This window comes from Oncorhynchus tshawytscha, linkage group LG30 (assembly GCF_018296145.1).
Source record: "Oncorhynchus tshawytscha isolate Ot180627B linkage group LG30, Otsh_v2.0, whole genome shotgun sequence".
NCBI classification, from domain to species: Eukaryota; Metazoa; Chordata; class Actinopteri; order Salmoniformes; family Salmonidae; genus Oncorhynchus; species Oncorhynchus tshawytscha.
Genome location: NC_056458.1, coordinates 19,039,620 through 19,063,257, shown reverse-complemented (window position 1 = coordinate 19,063,257; position 23,638 = coordinate 19,039,620). Strand labels below are relative to the sequence as shown.

The following is a 23,638-nucleotide window of genomic DNA, read 5'->3' as shown; positions in this document are numbered from 1 at the left end:
CTATGGATGACTTTGGCATATAAACTACCCTAGTTTTGTGGGTTGGTGTGGAAGATGTGATGAGCTTGTATCTCACCTAACCTTTCCCCCAGGGGCAGTCATTTTTCTTTACTGAAGTGTAATATTTCCATATTTCCACTGGCCATATGTGTATTCTATGGGGTTGTTGTCCATAAAACACAAAGCATCATAACTAACTCCCCTCTCTTTCCTTCCTTTGTCCTTTAGGGGGCGAGCTAGTGCACCTGCCTCCTTACTTGCGCATGGACTTCCTGCTGAACCGCGGCATATCGTGCTCGGGCACTGGAGGGAGGGGTGGCGCCGGGGGGGAGGGGGCCATGGGCCAGGCCTGCTTGGAGCCCCAGAAGAGTCGCTCCCTGAAACGGCCATCACGCATGGCTCCCCCAACTCCCACGGAGGCCCCCCAAGCCAGCAACAGGGCCAGCAGCAGGGACCCAGTGGCCCAGTGGCAACCCGGCTCAGCAGCCACCCTGCCTCACAGAGAGGGCTCAGAGCTGGCCCAGGCCGCCAAGCTTAGCACCTCCCAAGAGTCCCTGCTGGATTCACGAGGACACCTCAAACAGACCAACAACCCCTACGCAAAGTCCTACACGCTGGTATAACATCAGTGGCATGGGGCCAGACTAAAATTCACACTAACACTGGACTTATTACACTTACAAGTGCAGTAAACTGACTCTCACCACACAGTCCTGTATATAATGTCCCCTTTCTTCTTAAAGGAGGGGTACCTTTTACTAATCTTCTTTTATTTATTTTTGGAGCTTTCTTCTCTTTGTTTTTTAAAAAACTTGTGAGTAAATTCATTCATCTGAAATGACTCCACGCGGAGCTTGCCAAAATAATTTTGTTATGAGGGAACATTATTTATTCTTGATTATTATTGTTAATCATTAATTATTAATCAGTGATGATTTGTTGTTAGTTCTCAACTATTAATGATTATTAATTATTGATTACAATTGATCAATTATTACCATTACTAAACTATTTGAATTCGAACCTGGACAACTTTTTTCCCAGAGTATGAGATGATAATTTGGAGCTTGTCATTTTTTTCTATGGAAACTTTGAATGAAACTCTGGAGAAATCTGGGATGGAAGCAATCGACACCAGTCAAAACTTGTCAGCTGCTCTCAAATTATTACTTTTTTGAAGAAAAAAATCTATTTCCTATGGATGCATGGGTACTGACCAATTAAAGACGATTAAGAGGATTATGATCACGACTGGACAGCCCAGTTGACCATTTTTGTCACACTATGAAATGATCAAATGTGAAGATTTATTATTCTTATTACTATAAATATATATATATAAAAAGAGAAATCACTTTTATTTGTGCATATTACAGGGAAGAATTGATTTGGTTAATAAAGTCCGTAGTCATGTTTGCACATATCTCGTTTTGATTAGGAAATGGAGTCTCTGTTGATCTTTCTCTGTGTCGCATACTCTGATGGTGCAATATGAAAAAAGATTATGAAAATTATATTGATACTATTTGCTCTATACTGTACTGTAATGAAAAATAACTATGTTAGTATACTTACAGGGCGGGACAAACCCCAGCTATGTATTCAGGTGTAGTTTACCACTGCTAATTTGCCAGGGTGGTAAATGAAGTTAGTTAGAACAGGGAGGGTCAGAGATATAACGGTTTGCACTTCACGACACCCCCCAAAAATGTCCAGACAGAGCCCCTATTCTCAGTGCACTAGGTAGAGTCTTCAAGGCTCTCACTCTCCTCCTCAATAGATTTATTGTCGCTGCATTGCCGTGATGCTCCTCTACAGGGAAAAACGTGAGACAATCCCCCCTTCAAACCAAATCAAAATCTATGGGAAATGTCTATCTAACGTGTGGATATAACTACACAGTTTTAGTTGTTGTTTACCCTGGCCCATTTTTCTTTGTCTTTTAGTCCTGGAGGGAGAGTTTGATAAGAATGCTGTGAGGTCATTAATGGCAGCTTATATTATTTGTTTTAATTGTCTTCATTATGATATTCCTTTTAACAAAATGTCGCTTTTTATTTTTAACATGGTGTTCACCTTGGTGACACTGAAATAAAGAGAAACTAACCCACAGTTCAAATTTGATTAATAAAAAGGCTGTTCCCCAAATGATCCTTCACAGTTTGACATGAATGACTGGCGATGGGTTGTTTAGAGGCACGGATAGAGGAGGACGCTCGCACAGGTTGTGGGTGACTGTCACTGAGTGAGTGAATAAGTGAGTGAGGAACTGAGTCAGTGAGTGAGTGGTGATAGGGGTGGATTGTTGGGTAATTCATCTGAAATGAATTTGAACGACAGTCATTGATTATCACTAATTCCTTTTTATGTAAAAGCACTCATGAGTCTCATAAAACTCAAACTCTCCAAATAAAAATATTGTTGTATCAATGACATTTCATGTTTTTTTCAGTACTAAACCCCCTAAGGGCCCGGGGTTGGGTTTCTACTAAGCTAACGTGTGTCATTGTTTTAAGATCATCATGCCAAGGTTCATTTATACCCCTTTTTAAGCATCCCCCCAAAATATGTAAAAAATTATTTGATGAAACATTGAATTTGGCCTTACTGCTATTAGCCCATAGAAACGCATTGAATAACATATTCAAACATGGCAAAATATTCCAAAAAATAAAAAGGAAGTATGTTTTGAAGTGTCTTTCCTATAGCTGAGAGATTTAAGAAAGATCATACTTTTTATTTTTTTATAATTACACATATTTAACTATTTTTTTGTCACTGAAGTAATTCCATACACAGCATACTTCCATATACAGCATACTTCCATATACAGTATACTTCCATGAATTTTTTAAATGGTCCCTGGCTACCTTCAGACAAGTCTTGTGGGGTTTGTGGACGTCCTAGAGCAAAACAACCGACTTGTACTTGTTCGTGAGAGTCCCATCGTTCAATGGTGGGCTCATATTAAGGCGTCCGCATGCTTCCCATCCGAAACAGTTTGTGTATATATTATATTATATATTGTTTTGTGATGTTTTTGTTCGTTTTGGTCTTCAGTAAGGGTGTTTTTGGCTGTTCGTGCACAGTATTTTTTTTCCTGAGGCAATCCGAAGTTCAGTAGCTAAAGTTTACGCCCCTTTTGTCAGTGATTGGTCAACAGTAGTGATTCTTCAATTAAGTTTTTGTCATTCAAATCAAATCAAATTGTATTAGTCACATATGCCGCATACAACAGGTGTAGTAGACCTTAAAGTGAAATGCTTACTTACGAGCCCCTAACCAACAATGCAGTTTAAAAAAAAATATGGATAAGAATAAGACATAAAAGTAACAAGTAATTAAAGAGCAGCAGTAAAACAACAATAGCAAAACTATATTCAGGAAGGTACCAGTACAGAATCAATGTGCGGGGGCACCGGTTAGTTGAGGTAGTATGTAGATGTAGGTAGAGTTATTAAAGTGACTATACATAGATGACAACAGAGAGTAGCAGTGGTGTAAAGGGAGAGGGGGGGGGCAGTGCCAATAGTCTGGAAATCTATTTGACTAGATGTTCAGGAGTCTTATGGCTTGGGGGTAGAAGCTGTTAAGAAGCCTCTTGGACCTAGACTTGGCGCTCTGGTACCACTTGCCGTACGGTAGCAGAGAAAACACTCTATGACTAGTGTGGCTGGAGTCTTTGACAATTTTTAGGTCCTTCCTCTGACACGGCCTGGTATAGAGGTCCTGGATGACAGGAAGCTTGGCCCCAGTGATGTACTGGGCCGTTCGCATTACCCTCTGTAGTGCCTTGAGGTCGGAGGCCGAGCAGTTGCCATACCAGGCAGTGATGCAACCAGCCAGGATGCTCTCGATGGCACAGCTGTAGAACCGTTAGAGGATCTGAGGACCCATACCAAATATCCCTGTCATGAGTGAACAGGGAGTACAGGAGGGGGCTGAGTACACACCCCTGAGGGGCCCCTGTGTTGAGGATCAGCGTGGTGGATGTGTTGCTGCCTACCCTTACCACCTGGGGGTGGCCCGGCAGGAAGTCCAGGATACAGTTGCAGAGGGAGGTGCGTAATCCCAGGATCCTTAGCTTATGGATGAGCTTTCAGGGCACTATGGTGTTGAACGCTGAGCTGTAGTCAATGAATAGCATTCTCACATACGTAGGTGTTCCTTTTGTCCAGGTGGGAAAGGGCAGTGTGGAGTGCAATAGAGATTGCATCATCTGTGGATCTGTTGGGGCGGCATGCAAATTAAAGTGAGTCTAGGGTTTCTGGGATGATGGTGTTAATGTGAGCCATGACCAGCCTATCAAAGCACTTCATGGCTACAGACATGAGTGCTATGGGTCGGTAGTCATTTAGGCAGGTTACCTTAGTGTTCTTGGGCACAGAGACTATACTGGTCTGCTTAACTTCTTGGATATAGGGGGCGCTCTTTTAATTTATGGATAAAAAAACGTGCCCGTTTTAAGCGCAATATTTTGTCACGAAAAGATGCTCGACTATGCATATAATTGGCAGCTTTGGAAAGAAAACACTAACGTTTCCAAAACTGCAAAGATATTATCTGTGAGTACCACAGAACTCATGCTACAGGCGAAACCAAGATGAAACTTCAACCAGGAAATGGGCAGAATTTTTGAGGCTCTGTTTTCCATTGTCTCCTTATATGGCTGTGAATGCGCCGGGAATGAGCCTGCCCTTTCTATCGTTTCTCCAAGGTTCTCCAAGGCAGCATTGTGACGTATTTGTAGGCATATCATTGGAAGATTGGCCATAAGAGACTACATTTGCCAGGGGTCCGCCCGGTGTCCTTTGTCTAAATTGGTGCGTAATCTTCAACTGGAGGCATTTTCCATTGAGATTCAGAGGAGAACGCACACTTCCACGAACGATATATCATCGAAGAGATATGTGAAAAACACGTTGAGGTTGATTCTAAACAACGTTTACCGTGTTTCAGTCGATATTATGGAGTTCATTTGGAAAAAAGTTTGACATTTTGATGACTGAATTTTCGGGTTTTTTTGGTAGCCAAACGTGACGCACCAAACGGAGCGATTTCTCCTAAACAAATAATCTTTCAGGAAAAACTGAACATTTGCTATCTAACTGAGAGTCTCCTCATTGAAAACATCCGAAGTTCTTCAAAGGTAAATGATTTATTTGAATGTTTTTTCTGGTTTTTGTGAAAATGTTGCCTGCTGATGATAACGCTAAATGCTACGCTAAATGCTACGCTAGCTATCAATAATCTTACACAAATGCATGTTTTGCTATGGTTGAAAAGCATATTTTGAAAATCTGAGATGACAGTGTTGTTAACAAAAGGCTAAGCTTGAGAGCTAGCATATTTATTTCATTTCATTTGCGATTTTCATGAATAGTTAACGTTGCATTATGGTAATGAGCTTGAGGCTGTATTCACGATCCCGGATCCGGGATGGCTAGAATCAAGAGGTTAAAACATGTTGGTATTACAGACTCGGACAGGGAGACGTTGAAAATGTCAGTGAAGACCTTGCCAATTGGTCAGGGCATGCTCGCAGTACACGTCCTGGTAATCCGTCTGGCCCTGTGGCCTTGTGAATGTTGATCTGTTCAAAGGTCTTACTCACATCAGCTGCGGAGAGCGTGATCACACAGCCTTCTGGAACAGCTGGTGCTCTCATGCGTGTTTCAGTGCAGCTCTAGCCTTTAGCTCAGTGTGGATGCTGCCTGTAATCCATGGCTTCTGGTTGGGGTATGTACGTACTGTATGGTCACTGTGGGGACGACATCATCAATGCACTTATTGATGAAGCCAATGACCTGATGTGGTGTACTCCTCAATGCCATCGGAGCAAAACAGTCCTGTAGCTTATCTGCTTCATCTGACCACTTTTTTATTGATCTAGTCGCTGGTGCTTCCTGGTTCCCCTGCGCTGATGCCCAGTCTAAGCACGGCGTCTAGTCCAGCTTCAAGGCCAGAGTCTTCTTCTGCGTTGGTGCCCAGTCCAGGCACAGCGTCCAGTCCCGCTCCATGGCGGGAGCCTTCCCCTGCGCCAATACCCAGTCCAGGCACGGCGTCCGGTCCAGCTTCATGGCCGGAGCCTTCTCCTGCGCCAGTGCTCAGTCCAGATACAGCGTCCAGTCCTGCTCCATGGCAGGAGCCTTCCCCTGCACTGATGTCCAGTCCAGATCTGGTGTCCAGTCCCGCTCCATGGCAGGAGCCTTCCTTGATACCGAGGTCCAGTCCAGGCACAGTGTTCAGCCCGGGTCCATGGCTGGATCCACGGGATGAGCGGGTTCTTCGTCCCGCACCAGAGCCGCCACAAAATATGGTTGATCCGCAAGCTGAGCAGGTTCTTCGTCCCGCACCAGAGCCACCACCGACACTAGACACCCCCCTAACCCTCCCTTTTGGTTTCATGTTTTGCAGCCGGAGTCCGCACCTTTGGGGGGCGGGGGTACTGTCACGTCCTGACCATAGAGAGCCCATATTTTCTATAGTAGAGTAGGTCAGGGCATGACTGGGGGGTTTTCTAGTTATTATTTTCTATGTGGGGTTCTAGTTTTCTATGTTGGTGTTTGGTATGATTCCCAATTAGAGACAGCTGGCTATCGTTGTCTCTAATTGAGGATCATATTTAAGTAGCATTTTTTCCACCTGTGTTTTATGGGATATTGTTTTGAGTTAGTGTATGTTACACCTCTTAGTTATGGTTCGTTGTTTGTTTTGTTCTTTCTTTGTTGTTTTGTGCGTTTTCAAATAAATATTATGTGGAAACCATATCGCGCTGCAGTTTGGTCCGATAATTATTCCAGCGAACGTGACAGTACATGAAATGTAATTCCCCGTTATGCACTTTTCTTTCTATGTGTATTCTGACGTGAATTTAAGTAGCGTGATATTCACCCACTACTTGTTTGCAGTGGAGATGAACAAAATGAAGATGTGGCGGAGGTGTTTTTACAGATATGGCGTATCCTGACCTTGATTTAATTCCCTCATAATTCCACCACGTTTACAAGCGAGGAATCCATTAAGGTTGAGTGAACCTGCCAGTTATAAATGGGAAAAGTATTGACTTTCTTTTTTCTATTTGAAATAACAGCATTCTCCATTCACTGTAATTGATAAATTGATAAGAGCTATTGTTAAGAGCTCGTTAAACGAGTATTCTGTTTGGAAAAGGGGATTGTAAATACAAATATTGTAAAAAAAAAAAAAAATGTAAATAAAATACAATATAAATATTGTAAATAGCAATTGTTTTAGATAAAAAGGTTCCTTATGATCCATAGAGATGAATGTTAAACCAGTCATATGGAAGCAAACTGAAAATCCTATCACTGTCAATAATACCCACAAATATTTAGAACTGTCACTTTACTTTCCTTCAATTTGTTGCTTACAATTTGCATCATTACATTCCATCCGGTTGACCTTTCTTTCCTCTTTCATGTCCGTGTAGTTGTTCCTGAGGATTGCTAGCATTAGTGGATCATATTAGGCTAACGTTGTGCAGTAATTTGGGTCATTATGGAAGTCAGACCAGGTAGCAGTTTAAACCTGGAGCCTGGCTCACGAAGTCAGACCAGGTAGCAGTTTAAACCTGGAGCCTGGCTCACGGTCCACAACGACTGGACTGTTGTCATACAGTTCCATGAATAGTGAGGATTAAGGGTATATTTATAGGACTATTGTTCAACCCCTATTGTACACTTTTTTTCACCTTACTGAATTTAATGGGTGTACTTGAATATGGCAACTTTCAGGATGAATCAAACTAATGTATTAATGATACATTAATATTTTTAGTGTGTAAAGTTAATCCAAACCTGTTTTTTATGATTCAAACATACTTTCCTAACCCTAAATTTTGCCAAAATCTACAAAATCTGAGTATTTTTAAATCTACCAATTGTTGAAACGGAGACAAATATGCATATATTCTGTCACACCCTGATCTGTTTCACTTGTCTTGTGATTGTCTCCACCCCCTCCAGGTGTCGCTTATTATCCCCTGGTGTACACATCCCTGTTTTTCCTGTCTCTCTGTGCCAGTTCGTCTTGTGTGTTTTCAAGTCAACCAGCATTTTTCATGTACTCCTGATTCTATTCTCTTTTGCTAGTCCTCCTGGTTTTTGACCCTTGCCTGTTTTCTGGACACCGTACCCGCCTGCCTGACCATTATGCTTGCCCTGACCTCGAGCCTTCCTGCCACTCTGTACCTCCTGGACCCTGAACTGGTTTTGACCTTTTGCCTGTCCATGACCATTCTCTTGCCTTCCCTTTTTGGATTGTTTAATAAATATCAAGACTCAAACCATCTGCCTCCCGTGTCTGCATCTGGGTCTCACCTTGTGCCCTTGTACTTTCTTTCATTGAACCCTATATTCTGAATCCACTCTCTCGATGTATTCTAGTCTGTCGATAAAATTGTAATTAAAGGTACACCTTATTTAAAGGGATGGCTTAAGATAAATATACTGAAAATCATTCAATAGGGTTTTCAGTACATGTATCTTATGCCATCCCTTTAAATACGTTGAAAATTACTCTGAATTGACAGACCTATTTCCTAAAAATTATAGTAAGGTATGGAACATTCATTGTGTGACAAGAAATAACAAGCAGGTCTTTTACGCTCCAGCAGCTAGAATTTGTCCGTCCACAATTCAACTGTGGGAACATGGCAACTCTCAACACCAGACAACAGAAGGAGCTGGCCGCTGCTGTACAAGAGATTGTTTGTGAGGAGATTATCTCTCCCCTTGATTTAGAATTAAAACCGGTAAATTAATCATTGGCAGTGTTCACTGCTAAAGTGGATACCTATTCTACTAAAGTGGAAAGTCTGGTGAGGATAGCCATTGCGACAGAGGTGCGACTCCATGACCTGGAAACAGCACAAGCTAAGTCGGAAGGGATAATCAAACTCGTAAAAGAGAAATTAGAATCACTCAAATCATTCCCGTAAATTCAATGTGCGGATCACATGACTTGAAACACTTGCACAGGAGGTTGGTGGCACCTTATTTGGGGAGAATGGCCCTGCGGTAATGGATGGAACGGAATGAGTGGAATGGTATCAAATACCTCAAACACATGGTTTCTTCAAGAAGGACATCAAATTCAACACACAAGGGGACAAGACGACAGATGGAACCCCAAGGTTGGCTCATTATTCAGGTGGCTATCCATGCACAATCAGACAATGTTGAGGACACCCCTCATGTTTAGGTACAAGGAACAATATTACTATAATTACTGAGCATTGAACTTGTTATAATTATATTGCCTATAGTCCAGGACATATACACAGTAATAATGACATAATAAATTTTTAAAAATGTTTTTAAATACTCCTGAAAATCTAGTGTTTGGTGTGAAATTATTTTGTTAAATGTCAGTCTTCTGTGATGTATATAAAGTATGATATTGGGTTACAAACTCACATTTGAATACATTTCACCTCTATATCTGACACGGTACAGGTGTCTTCTTTTTTTAAGCCCCTAACCATGTGTGTGAGGTGTATACTTTTGTTTCAAAGTAGATTTGTTTAAGACTAACAGGAAACACTGTGTGTGACCCTGATATAGCCCACTGGAGTAAAATGTTTCCTTGTGTGGCAACAGTGCATTGAAACCGTTTGGGCTATATATGGCAATACAGTGCCTTGCAAAAGTATTCATCCCCTTTGTCGTTTTTCCTATTTTGTTGTATTACAACATGTAATTTAAATGGACTTTTATTTGTATTTCATGTAATGGACAAACACAAAATAGTCCAAATTGGTGAAGTGAAATTTAAAAAATAACTTGTTATTAAAAAAATCTAAAAAATAAGACCCTGAAAAGTGGTGCGTGCGTATGTATTCACCCCCTTTGCTAGGAAGCCCCTAAATAAGATCTGGTGCAACCAATTACATTCAGAAGTCACATTATTAGCTAAATAAAGTCCACCTGCGTGCAATCTAAGTGTCACATGATCTCAGTACATATACACCTGTTCTGAAAGGCCCCAGAGTCTGCAACACCACTAAGCAAGGGGCACCACCAAGTAAGCGACACCATGATGACCAAGGAGCTCTCCAAACATGTCAGGGACAAAGTTGTGGAGAAGTAAATCAGGGTTGGGTTCTAAAAAAAATCTGAAACTTTTAACATCCCACGGAGCACCATTAAATCCATTATTAAAAAATTGCAAGAATATGGCACCACAACAAACCTGCCAAGAGACGGCCGCCCACCAAAACTCACGGACCAGGCAAGGTTGGCATTAATCAGAGAGGCAACAAAGAGACCAAAGGTAAGCCTGAAGGAGCTGCAAAGCTCCACAGCGGAGATTTGAGTATCTGTCCATAGGACCACTTTAAGCCGTACATTCCACAGAGCTGGGCTTTACGGAATAGTGGCCAGAAAAAAAGCCATTGCTTGAAGAAAACAATAAGCAAACACGTTTGGTGTTCGCCAAAAGGCACGTGGGGGACTCCCCAAACATATGGAAGAAGTCACTCTGGTCAGATGAGACTAAAATTTAGCTTTCTGGCCATCATGAAAAACTATATGTCTGGCGCAAACCCAACACCTCTCATCACTCCGAGAACAACTTCCCCACAGTGAAGCATGGTGGTGGCATGGTGGTGGCAACATCATCATTTTTCATCAGCAGGGACTGGGAAACTGGTCAAAATTGAAGAAATGATGGATGGCTAAATACAGGGAAATTCTTGAGGGAAACCTGTTTCAGTCTTCCAGAGATTTGAAACTGGGATGGAGGTTCACCTTCCAGCAGGACAATGACCTTAAGCATACTGCTAAAGTAACACTTGAGTGGTTTAAGGGGAAACATTTAAATGTCTTAGAATGCCTAGTCATTTTTCCAACAATTGTTTACAGACAGATTATTTCACTTACAATTCACTGTATCACAATTCCAATGGGTCAGAAGTTTACATACACTAAGTTGACTGTGGCTTTAAACAGCTTGGAAAATTCCAGAAAATTATGTCATGGCTTTAGAAGCTTCTGATAGGCAAATTGATGTCATTTGAGTCAATTGGAGGTGTACCCGTGAATGTATTACAAGGCCTACCTTCAAACTCAGTGCATCTTTGCTTGACATCATGGGAAAATCAAAAGAAATCAGACAAGACCTCAGAAAAACAATTGTAGTTCACCACAAGTCTAGTTCACCACAAGTCAATCTCCAAATGCCTGAAGGTACCACGTTCATCTGTACAAACAATAATACGCAAGTATAAACACCATGGGACCACGCAGCCGTCATACCGCTCAAGAAGGAGATGCGTTCTGTCTCCTAGAGATGAACGTACTTTGGTGCGAAAAGTGTAAATCAATCACAGAACAACAGCAAAGGATCTTGTGAAGATGCTGGAGGAAGCAGGTACAAAAGTATCTGTATCCACAGTAAAACGAGTCCTATTTCGACATAACCTGAAAGTCCGCTCAGCAAGGAAGAAGCCACTGCTCCAAAACCGTCATAAAAAGCCAGACTACGGTTTGCAACTGCACATGGGGACAAAGATCGTACTTTTTGGAAAAATGTCCTCTGGTCTGATGAAACTAAAATAGAACTGTTTGGCCATAATGACAATCGTTATGTTTGGAGGAAAAAGGGGGTGGCTTGCAAGCCGAAGAACACCATCCCAACCGTGAAGCACGGGGGTGGCAACATCATGTTGTGGGGGTGCTTTGCTGCAGGAGAGACTGGTGCACTTCACAAAATAGATGTCATCATGAGAGAGGAACATTAAGTGGATGTATTGAAGCAACATCTTTAGACATCAGTCAGGAAGTTAAAGCTTGGTCGCAAATGGATCTTCCAAATGGACAATGACCCCAAGCATACTTCCAAAGTTGTGGCAAAATGGCTTAAGGACAACAAAGTCAAGGTATTGGAGTGGCCATCACAAAGCTCTGACCTCAGTCCTATAGAACATTTGTGGGCAGAACTGAAAAAGCATGTGCGAGCAAGGAGGCCTAGAAACCGGACTCAGTTACACCAGCTTTGTCAGGAGGAATGGGCCAAAATTCACCCAACTTACTGTGGGAAGCTTGTGGAAGGCTACCCTAAACGTTTGACCCACGTTAAACAATTTAAAGGCAATGCTACCAAATACTAATTGAGTATATGTAAACTACTTCACAGGGAATGTGAGGGAAAGAAATAAAAGCTGAAATAAATCGTTCTCTCTACTATTATTCTGACATTTCACATTCTTAAAATAAAGTGGTGATCCTAACTGACCTAAGACAGGGAATTTTATCCGGACCCATTTTACTTCCGATGCAGAGCCCCACCAGGCCTTCACGACTGGACTACCGACGTTATCTGCCCGAGGGAGTTATCCAACTGGCCCCTCCGTCGCGGCGTTACCTGAACGCCCATCACCGGCCCGCTAATCGTTAGCTGTCTTATCGGCTGCTATCTGAATAGGTCTATCGGACAATTTTTCTTGAGTCACTATAACTTTATCTATTTTGCCAATTGGATTGATCCCCTCTACCACAAGGAACCTTACTAATCTACCGACGGAAACGCACAAGGTGGCTAAAAACAGACATCCATCCTATGCTAGCTTGCTACTGATGGCCCGGCTAGCTGTCTGAATCGCCGTGACCCCAACCAACCTCACTACTAACTGGACCCTTATGATCACTCGACTAAGCATGCCTCTCCTTAATGTCAATATGCCTTGTCCATTGCTGTTCTGGTTAGTGTTTATTGGCTTATTTCACTGTAGAGCCTCTAGCCCTGCTCATTATACCTTATCCAACCTTTCAGTTCCACCACCCATGACATGACATGACATTTACCAAGTCTCTGTGAGAACCAAAATATCTGGGCTCGTGTCATCCACCCAGATATTAAGAAGGTCCATGTTTGACAACAAACTTTGTATGTTGATATGTAACCGCCCAAGCCCTCTGCGTGATTATAAATCACAGGGGTTATTCATATTTATGGTATTTGAAATAATAGCACTGGACAAGTTTACCACAGTGGGCTTCCCAAATGGGCTAACAGTAACAGAGTTAACAGCTGAATTCAACTTTATGATCACAAGATTATAACTGACAATACCCCTGTGAATATGATTATCTGTAGAACTATGATGATAACTATGATGATAACTCTGTGAAATATTGGAAATGGGCTGTTTTTGAGTCAATGTTTTAGAAGAGCTTCTTTGATGTTGGTCGAGATAACTTTTGCCCCTTTCATTTTTGGATGCAAGTTATCCCAAAAGGGGCCTCTCCCAAAAGCAGTCAAATTTGTCAACATACTCCAAATCCATCGAGGAGCAATAGGATTTAAGCCAGTAGTGTACACTCTTAGAAAAAACGGTTTCAAAAGGGTTCCCTTTTTGGTTCCAGATAGAACCCTTTGGGGTTCCAGCTAGAACATTTTGGGGTTCCATGTAGAACCCTTTCAACAGAGGGTTCTACATGGAACCCCAAAATGTTCTAGCTGGAGCCAAAAAGGGTTCTTCAAAGGCTTCTCCTTTGGGGACAGGTAAAGAACCCTTTTAGGTTCTAGATGGCACCTTTGTTTCTAAGAGTGTAGCCAGGAGATGATTTCCATTCCGTGACATATTGTTGGTAGAGGCCTGGAAACGAGAATCTGCTTATGTGGTGTTCTCAAAGATTATTAAGAGAATGAGAGGGGGGAATGAGACCTGACAGGATCGATAGCCTTACGCACCTGCTGCAAATAAGTGTGTGCCAATTACAGTCAGAATTTGCCTACATTCAACTCTCATGGGACTGCTTCGCATGAGTGAAACCTAAAGAAACACACTCAGTTGCTACTGGAATGCAAAGGCTATGTTTCAGGGCCTAACAATTAAATCCCTTCAAACAAAATCTCTCTGAGGTGCCAGTTGAGGTGTCAGTTGCTGGCAGAACTTGTCATTTTAACCCATTAGGTGGGTTCAATCCCCCAGTGAGCTGTGACTTGAGGAGAGGAGCTCCTTTCTGCTAAATTGGTCTATTGATTGAGAGCCTTCCAGACTGTCACTCTGGATATTCAGCCTGAGCTCCCCAAACAACACCTCGGCCCGAAAATTGCTTCTACAGTCCTATATCACAGACTAATGGGAAGGCGTATTACTCAGCATGACAACTATATTCGCCATCCGCTTCTGAAGTATACAACAAATTAAGCGTGGTGACAGAGATTTACTCGGCCCGCCACACTTGGCCGTTATAAACTGCTGTCATAAATGAAAGGCAGGGCCAGATTGAATTCTTCGCTTTGATCTGAAGGAGAAATATGGAGCTTTCTGTCACCGGGTCAGGTGGGATGTTGATTGCATCTGGGGAAGGACGTAGAGTGCAGCTTGATTTGCTTTAATTAGGATGTGTTAAACGCAATCACACAGTCGGCCAAGGGATTAAGGGAGTGTGTGTGTGTGTGTGTGTGTGTGTGTGTGTGTGTGTGTGTGTGTGTGTGTGTGTGTGTGTGTGTGTGTGTGTGTGTGTGTGTGTGTGCGTGCGTGCAAATGTGTGTTTAGAGAGAGGGGTGGGGGTATGGAGTTGGTTTGGCATCTGGTGTGGCATACGGAACATACCATTTTCTTTATGAGATAGTGGGACATGGGTTTATAATGACAGGGAAGTGGGAATATTGATTGTTTCGAATGGAGATGGAATAAGCATTATTGAACTGGGTATGTGTTACAGTAACCTACAGTTGCCATACCATATATCCCTCTGGGGATCAATAATCTCCTGCATTGGTTTTTAACTTCCATTGTACCACCATCCTACTCTAAAGTCAGTGTATTTATCCAATCTACCACCATTCTACTCAGTATATTGGTCTACTTCGAACCTGGCATCCTGAGTGCATTGACATCAAACAGTATTTTTGTCTCAGAACTTACTTTGATCATATAACTTTATATAGGTGATTGAGTGATATGAATACAAACATAGCTTTTGCATCATACATGTAGTGAGTATCCAGAGCTCAATTCATTACCAGATGGAGAATTCGGGGGTGACCTGAGTGGGACTTGAACCAAAAATCTTGCAGCTTTTTCCAGGAATAGAAACCACCTCACATATCTGCATGATGGTCCCTCGTGCCTCAGTCCCAAACATACATCAAATCGCTGGGCAGTACATCCCAGTCTGACACCAACATTGCTAATATGAAGTTCCATCTGCATGGGCTTAGGGGTGCATTAACCCCTTGGCAAATCGCTACTGAGTGTCATTGGTCATGTGCAATGTATTTAGAGTAGAGTGTTGATTGTCTCTGTCACCTCTGACGCAGACCCTTCTCCATTGACCACCAGCACTAAGTCATAAGGCTGTATCTCTTGGTATGTGAAAGCACAAGTGTGCAGCAGCTGTCAGTGGAAAGGATCAATACGACAGTCCTGGGTTAGGGTCAGCCCTAGAAACATTCTACACAGACTGAAGAGGATTGGCTAGCTCCACCACAGTACACCTTATGGTGCTGTAAATCAATATTCTCTCCATACAACATATTCATGATCCTATCCTGTATATTGAGTAGGTGCTGATTGTATGGGATTAGAGTAGCAAACAAAAAGGAACAAGGAACAAAAAAACATGGGTCCTTTTCTTTCACCGGACTGCTCTTTGTGATGGATCTTCAAGCCAGATAGGTACAATTGTCCTGGACTATGACCAGTAATGACGGGATGCAGATCATGCCGCAAGCCATGCCCCAGACAAGGCACACACGCTGGCAAAAAAATGAGGACTGGGAAGTTCAGCAGACCTCCTGAGTCGGGTTCCTGTCCCCCTAAAGGAAGTAACGAGCCAGATGGCAGTTGGAGGCCTACCAAAACTATTTTAGAAAGAACATGAAACTACCCAGGCTTAGAAGACCTGCAGCGCCAGTCCTGAGTCCTGTTCCCGCCCAGCTGCCAGAACCAACCCAGCCTCCATGGATCTAGTCGCCAGAGCTTGAGCCAGCCAAGCAGTTGTCAGAGTTACATCCAGCTACTTCCAACACGCTCCAGGTTGTCACCCCGACAACAGTGGTGCAGCCAGACCGACAACTGCGGTGCTCGAACCTCCAACACAACAGCCACTAGAGCCCAATCCGTTTCAGCAGCCGGCCAAGCACCATCCTGCAACATAGCCGGTGCTACCACGAGCAGCACCTAAGCGAGACAAGCTGTTGCCAGTGCTGCAGCCTGCCCTGCAACCAACAGAGCTCCAGCCTGTTCCACCTCCGCCTGCAGACTGCCAACCCAATCTGCAGCCAACGGTACCTGAGCTGGCACCCCAACCAACACAACCCATGTCTCTCCTGGTTCACCAGACCTGACCACCGTCCTGGACCCAGTGTCCACTGCGTCCTTGAGGATCAGTTCAGCATTGCCCTGGGCCCATCTCCAGACCCAGCAGCAACTCTGAGCTGAATACCCAGCCCTGGTCCCACCGGCCGACTCAGTTCCAGTCTTGGGCCCTCCATCCACTGTCACATGCCCAATGGTATCAGCTACAGCCCTAATCCATAACCTTCACCATCCCCCAAGGACACAGCACAGCCAGACCCACAACCAGCACTGGTTCTGAGCACTTGGTCACTTCCTGCAGCCATGGCCTTGCTATTGTTAATATGCTAGCTCAGCATCAGTAGCGTAGCATGCTACTGCTACCTGCTATTTTCTATACAGGAATACTGTGTGCTATAGCAACCCCACTAGCCAACACTGTTAGCCTAGCCCTGCGAAAAGTCTCAGTGTGTATACCGTTCATATTTTTTGCTATGCCAGTCAATAGACTAAGGCCTATTAGCAAATAAATATGCTATAGCCAATATATGCTAGCCTATAGCCCTGCTATTTCTTTACTGCCATTACTGCTAGCCTATATTACAATACTGCTATTTGTTTGGGATTGCACTATGTACTACTGTTGTGAAATACTGCTTGCATAGCACTGTTAGCATTGCTATTATATACTCATTAGTGCCGTTATATAGTACATGCTCTATATTCTCTTCTGTCCTACAGAACATCACTAATCACCATCATTATCACTTTCATTATGTCATGACATTGGCATGGGGGTTAGGTTTATGACAGTCATAAATACCTCTTCCCCCCTTTTTCGTCTCTCTACCCTACTGAGGTTACATTTGCAAAACCCTTGGTTAACATAGAGATTCTGGGAACATCAGAAGGTGGGGGGAAATTAACTATATTCTGGAAATGCGACCAATTGAACATATGCGGTGGTACTTAATGAATATGATGTCAGTTCGGTTGTCATCTGAGACATTCTCATCAATGATAAGATGACAAACTCTACAGTGGAAAGTCTACACATCAGAGTTATCGGATTCACATGGAATTGTTGTTCAATTTAAATGTTTGAATATAAAATTATTTGTGAGGGGATGAAATGTGATTTTAGCTTCTAAAATGTGAGAATTGGGTTTTCATAAGACAGGGCTCTGCTCAATCAGTGGCCCACCCCTGTGAAGGGACATGGCCTATAAAACGTTTCAAACACGCCCTCCTCTCCCTTCCTATATAAGCCCTTGACGACAATATAACCTCCTGTTCCGAGGACGTGAGGACGACGGTCCTATGTCAGAATGGTTCAGATAATAACTACAGAAAGAAGCCAACATCAGCGTGAGCTTTGGTTGCGAATGGTATGAACTTTGAACTCTTATTCACCACAGAAGTGATACCTCCTAGCTGTTGAGGTAGCAACAGCAGATGAAAATGAGGGTTAGGAAGGAACAGACAGAGTATCCCGTCCACCACACAATGACGTTACGACAACGTATCCAATTGACAACCAGAGACATTCTTCAAAGGACTCGGTTGGGCAACACGGCCTTCCATCTACCACCAACCTACCGAAGCACAGCTCAGAGTAAATATTTATTGCATTTTCCTTTTCCAAATGGACGGTAATTTAGAATGCATAGGATACTGTAGCACAGCTTCGGCCTTTGTTCCTCAGTCTTCCCACTCCTTCACTCAAACCCAGCCCCCTTTCTTTTGTGTAACAAGCTGTCATATCTGTTCCGCCCGCTAGGGACGTTTTCCTTTATGATGCAATTTGTAATCAAGTTATGATTTAATTATGTGTATGTCTAATTCTGTGTGATTAGTTGGGTATTTAGTAAATAAATGATTAAACCCAATTTTGTATTGCTGATTCAAATTGTTATCCAGGGTTCGTGCAGATAACCAAGAATTTACAACTTTCAGATGAGACTGAATTAAGATGACGATTAATATTGACTGCTATTGATGTAAAATATTACTAGGTCTTTAAGAGTTTATTCGGAAGAAAACAGCTCTATAAATATTATTTCGTGGTGCCCGACTCTCTAGTTAATTACATTAGCTCAATCAGGTAATATTAATTATGGATCAATTATTTTATAGAATAGCATGTCATATCACTTAATCCGGCATAGCCAAAGACACAACAGTTATTATCCTCTTCCTGTTTTCAGTCTATGTGGGAATGTTATCTGGTAATAAATGTGTGGACTGTGTACCTGTCTCCTACTGATCATTTATGTCCTCTAACCTGGACTCTGGGACAGTTGTACCTATTATCTAAACCGGCACCTCTTTAAGCTCTTTTTCAATGAGGATACCTGGACCATTTATTGAGATGTGCCTTTTCAAATCAAATCAAATCAAACTTTATGTTTAGACCTTACTGTGAAATGCTTACTTGCAAGCCCTTAACCAACAGTGCAGTTCAAAAAAGAATTAGGAAAATATTTACCAAATAAACTGAAGTAAAAAAATAATAAAAAGTAACACAATAAAACAACAATAATGGGGCTATATACAGGGGGTACCGGTACCGAGTCAATGTGCAGGGGTACAGGTTAGTCAAGGTAATTTGTACATGTACAGTGTTTCCTCCTTTAAAAGTTGCGTCATACTGCACCACAACTTGCGGGTTGCTGCAGAATTCTCTGGCATGTTATTTAATTGTCAGCCATTTTTACCATTAATGCAAGTTAGTGATAGTTTGACCATCAGAGGGCATCTTTGAGAAGCATTTGATAGTCTTCCATATTGGCATTACTATAGAATTTAAAACCTTTTTTTGTAAGAACATAGTATATGGGATTGATTTTAAGAAATGTAGCTTAATTAATTTGATGTTTCTATTCCAAGGAACATGAAAAACTAAACCCTCAGGGTTTCTGTTAGGATGGAACGGAAAATATGGCGCTGTACAAAGTTATGGTCGGGAGTAGGCTACAGCATAAGAGGATTGGAGGATTCTAAATTCATATCTAAGGGGCATAACATTTCCACACCCTAATTGTAGTGTAACCAATATCCAAACGGAGATTCAGTGAAAATGTCACGGCTTGCTGAAGGATTGGACCAAGGTGCAGCATGGTAAGCGTACATTTTCTTTATTTAAAAATGACGCCTACAAAACAAAGAACAAAACCAAACCGTGAAGCTTTGGGCTATGTGCCCTGAACAGAGTCAAAATTAACTTCCCACAAAACAGGTGGGGGAAAGGGTACCTAAGTATGGTTCTCAATCAGAGGCAGCTGTCAATCGTGTCCCTGATTGAGAATCATACTTAGGTAGCCTGGTTTTCGTGAGAAGAGAGAGGACGAGAGGAGGACGAGATCCATTGCAGAAACACCCACCAACCAAGGACCAAGCAGCATGGTAGCGGGCAGCAGTGATCTCCGGACTCCTGGACATGGGAGGAGATATTTGACGGCAAGGGACCCTGGGCAGAGGCTGGGGAATATCGCCGCCCCAAGGCAGAGCTGGAGGCAGCGAAAGCTGAGCGCCGTTGATATGAGGAGGCAGCACGGCAGCGCGACAGGCACGAGAGGCAGCCCCCCAAAAAATGTTAGTGGGGGGCACACGGGTAGTGGGGCAGAGTCAGGTTGGAGACCTGAGCCTACTCCTCGTGCATATCGGAAGAAGCGCAGTACTGGTCAGGCACCGTATTATGCGGTCAAACGTATGGTGTCGCCTGTACGCGCTCATAGCCCAGTGTGCTATAGGCCAGCCCCCCGCAAGTGCCATGCGAGAGTAGGCATCCAGCCAGGGCGTGTTGTGCCAGCCCAGTGTGTTTGGTGTCCAGGACGCCATTTCGGTCCAGGGTATCCTGCGCCGGTGCTGCATGCTGTGTCTCCAAGGTGCTGGGAGGGTGCAGTGCGTTCTATGCCTGCGCTCCGCTCGTGCTGGGCGAATGTGGGTATTGAGCTGAAGGGTGCTTACCCACATCCCATTTCAACCTGTGCCTGCACTCGGGAGGGTCCGGGCTAAAGTGGGCATCCAGCCTGGAGGAGTGGTGCCTACGCTGCGCACCAGAGCTCCAGTGCTCCCCCACAGCCTGGTCCCATCCGGTGCCTCCTCCATGCACCAGGCCTCCTGTAGGTCTCCCCAGCCTGGTGGGCCCTGTGGCAGCCCCACGCACCAGGCTGTCTCTCTGTCTCCTCCCTACAGGTGCTCCCGCCTGTCCAGCGCTGCCGGAGCCTCCCGCCTGTCCGGCACTGCCAGAGTCTCCAGACTGTCCGGCGTTGCCGGAGTCGTCCTTCACTCCGGTGCAGCCGGAGTCTCCCGCCTATCTGGCGCTGCCGGAATCTCCCGTCTGTCTGGCGTTGCCGGAATCTCCCGTCTGTCTGGCGTTGCCGGAATCTCCCGTCCATTCGGGACCTGTGGTCCCCAGTCCGAGGTCGGCTGCGAGGATCGCCGCTCTTAAGAGACCACAGAGGCGAATAGAGAGGCGGAGAAGGACTATGGTGGAGTGGGCTCCACGTCCCGCGCTAGAGCCATCACCACGGACAGACACCCACCCAGACCCTCCCCTATAGGTTTAGGTTTTGGGTGGGGGGGTACTGTCACGTTGTGACCTGAGTTCTGTTATTATATCTTTGTTTTAGTATGGTCAGGGCATGAGTTGGGTGAGTTGTCTATGTTCGTTTTTCTATAATTTTGGATTTCTGTGTTCGGCCTAGTATGGTTCTCATTCAGAGGCAGCTGTCAATCGTTGTCCCTGATTGAGAATCATACTTAGGTAGCCTGGTTTCACTTTTGAGTAGTGGGTGTTTATTTTCCGTGTCAGTGTTTGTGCCACACGGGCCTGTTTCGTTTGTGTCGTTGATTCACGTTTATTGTTTTGTATTTCAGTGTTCATTTTGATTCAACTTTATGGACAGTTACCACACTGCGCATTGGTCCTCCGATCCTTCTCGCTACTCCTCCTCAGAAGAGGAGGACGAGATCCATTACAGAAAATAAAAATATAATGGATTTATCAAGACCAGTCCCCCATGCTTGTCTCAGAGCAGCGCGAAACAATGCTGAAATAGTTATTGCTTCAAATCCTATTACTTCTAACTTCAATATGATTTTTAAATAAATAAGACCTACACCACTTTTAACAGCACATTACCCAACACTAGTGAGACTCATTTTGCCTACGTTAGGCCTACAGTATATCTAAAAGTATTTTTTTCAATGATGGGACTCTCCGCCAATAATTACATTTAGAGGATTCTATTCTAATCTAAGGGGCATTTTTTCGTTAGGATCTGTGAGAATATCTGAGAATACATCATTCTAAATGAATGAATAATAATAATTATAATCGCTTTGTTTAAAAACATCAATATTTTGAAGATTATGTAGTTTTCATTTAAACGAGAGCAAGCGAAGAAAAGGCCATTCTTGAACTTGGGGTGAGACATTCTCACTAATTTGTAAATAAAGTCAGTTTGTTATTTAGAATTATTTATTTCGGGAGAAACTAAAAGTCGCCTCATGGATCTTCCGGTGGCAACCAGCACGGGTATCGAACAAGCATCTGTAGCATCAGTGTCCTAGACCGCTGCGCCACTAGGGGTGATCAATTGCTTTGCACAAAGTATCAAAGTACAGAGAGGTGTTGGTAAAGATACAGTTGAAGTCGGTAGTTTACATACACCTTAGCCAAATACATTTAAACTCAGTTTTTCACAATTCCTGACATGTAATCTTAGTAAAAAATTCCCTGTCTTAGGTCAGATAGGATCACCACTTTATTTTAAGAATGTAAAATGTCACAATAATAGTAGAGAGAAGTATTTATTTGAGCTTTTATTTCTTTCATCACACTCCCAGTGGGTCAGAAGATTACATACACTCAATTAGTATTTGGTAGCATTGCCTTTAAATTGTTTAACTTGGGTCAAACGTTTTAGGTAACCTTCCACAAGCTTCCCACAATAAGTTGGGTGAATTTTTGCCCATTTCTCCTGACAGAGCTGGTGTAACTGAGTCAGGTTTGCAGGCATCCTTGCTCGCACAAGCTTTTTCAGTTCTGCCCACAAATTTCTATCGGATTGAGGTCAGAGCTTTGTGATGGACACTTTAATAACTTGATTTTGTTGTCCTTAAGCCATTTTGCTTCAACTTTGGAAGTATGCTTGGGTTCATTGTCCATTTGGAAGACCCATATGCGACCAAGCTTCAACTTCCTGACTGATATCTTGAGATGTTGCTTCAATATATCCACATAATTTTTATGCCTCATGATGCCATCTATTTTGTGAAGTGCACCAGTCCCTCCTGCAGCAAAGCACCCCCAAAACATGATGCTGCCACCCACGTGCTTCACGGTTGGGATGGTGTTCTTCGGCTTGCAAGCCGCCCCCTTTCCCTCCAAACATAACGATGGCCATTATGGCCAAACAGTTCTATTTTTGTTTCATCAGAACAGAGGACATTACCATCTTTGTCCCCATGTGCAGTTGCAAACCGTAGTCTGGCTTTGTAATGAGGTTTTGGAGCAGTGGCTTCTTCCTTGTTGAGGGGATTTCAGGTTATGTTGATGTAGGACTCGTTTTACTGTGGATATAGATACTTTTGTACCTGTTTCCTCCAGCATCTTCACAAGGTCCTTTGCTGTTGTTCTGGGATTGATTTGCATTTTTCGCACCAAAGTACGTTCATCTCAAGGAGACAGAACACGTCTGCTTCCTGAGCGGTATGACAGCTGCGTGGTCCCATGGTGTTTATACTTGCGTACTGTTGTTTGTACAGATGAACCTGGTACCTTCAGGCGTTTGGAAATTGCTCCCAAGGATGAACCAGGCTTTTCTGTCTGAGGTCTTGGCTGATTTCTTTTGATTTTCCCATGATGTCAAGCAAAGAGGCACTGAGTTTGAAGGTAGGCCTTGAAATACATCCACAGTTACACTTCCAGTTGACTCAAATTATGTCATTTATGTCATCAGAAGCTTTTGAAGCCATGACATCATATTCTGGAATTTTCTAAGCTGTTTAAAGCCACAGTGAACTTAGTGTATGTAAACTTCTGACCCACTGGAATTGTGATACTGTGAATTATAAGTGAAATAATCTGTCTGTAAAAAATTGTTGTAAAAATGACATGTGCCATGCACAAAGTAGATGTCCTAACCTACTTGCCAAAACTATAGTTTGTTAACAAGAAATTGTGGAGTGGTTGAAAAATGAGTTTTAATGACTCCAACCTAAGTGTATGTAAACTTCCAACTTCAACTGTATATTGTCCTGCTAATAGCCCATAATGGGCTATTATAACACTGTACATGGTGTCCAGGTCAGGATAACCAAACATTTATTTTTTTAAAGACTATCAGAAAGAATGTA

At 43.1% G+C, this 23,638-nt stretch overlaps 1 protein-coding gene across 3 annotated transcripts in view; it reads left to right on the top strand.

Annotated features, from left to right (window-relative positions):
* Window positions 1-2,429, top strand: part of dscama (Down syndrome cell adhesion molecule a) — a 187,383-nt gene extending 184,954 nt beyond the window's left edge. For all 3 annotated transcript variants that reach the window (XM_042309471.1, XM_042309469.1, XM_042309470.1), the window contains one exon: window positions 229-2,429. In XM_042309471.1, coding sequence (XP_042165405.1) covers window positions 229-623 — 395 coding nt within the window. In that variant the 3' untranslated portion in view covers window positions 624-2,429. The remainder of the gene's footprint in view (window positions 1-228) is intronic.
* The last annotated feature ends 21,209 nt before the right edge of the window (window positions 2,430-23,638 follow it).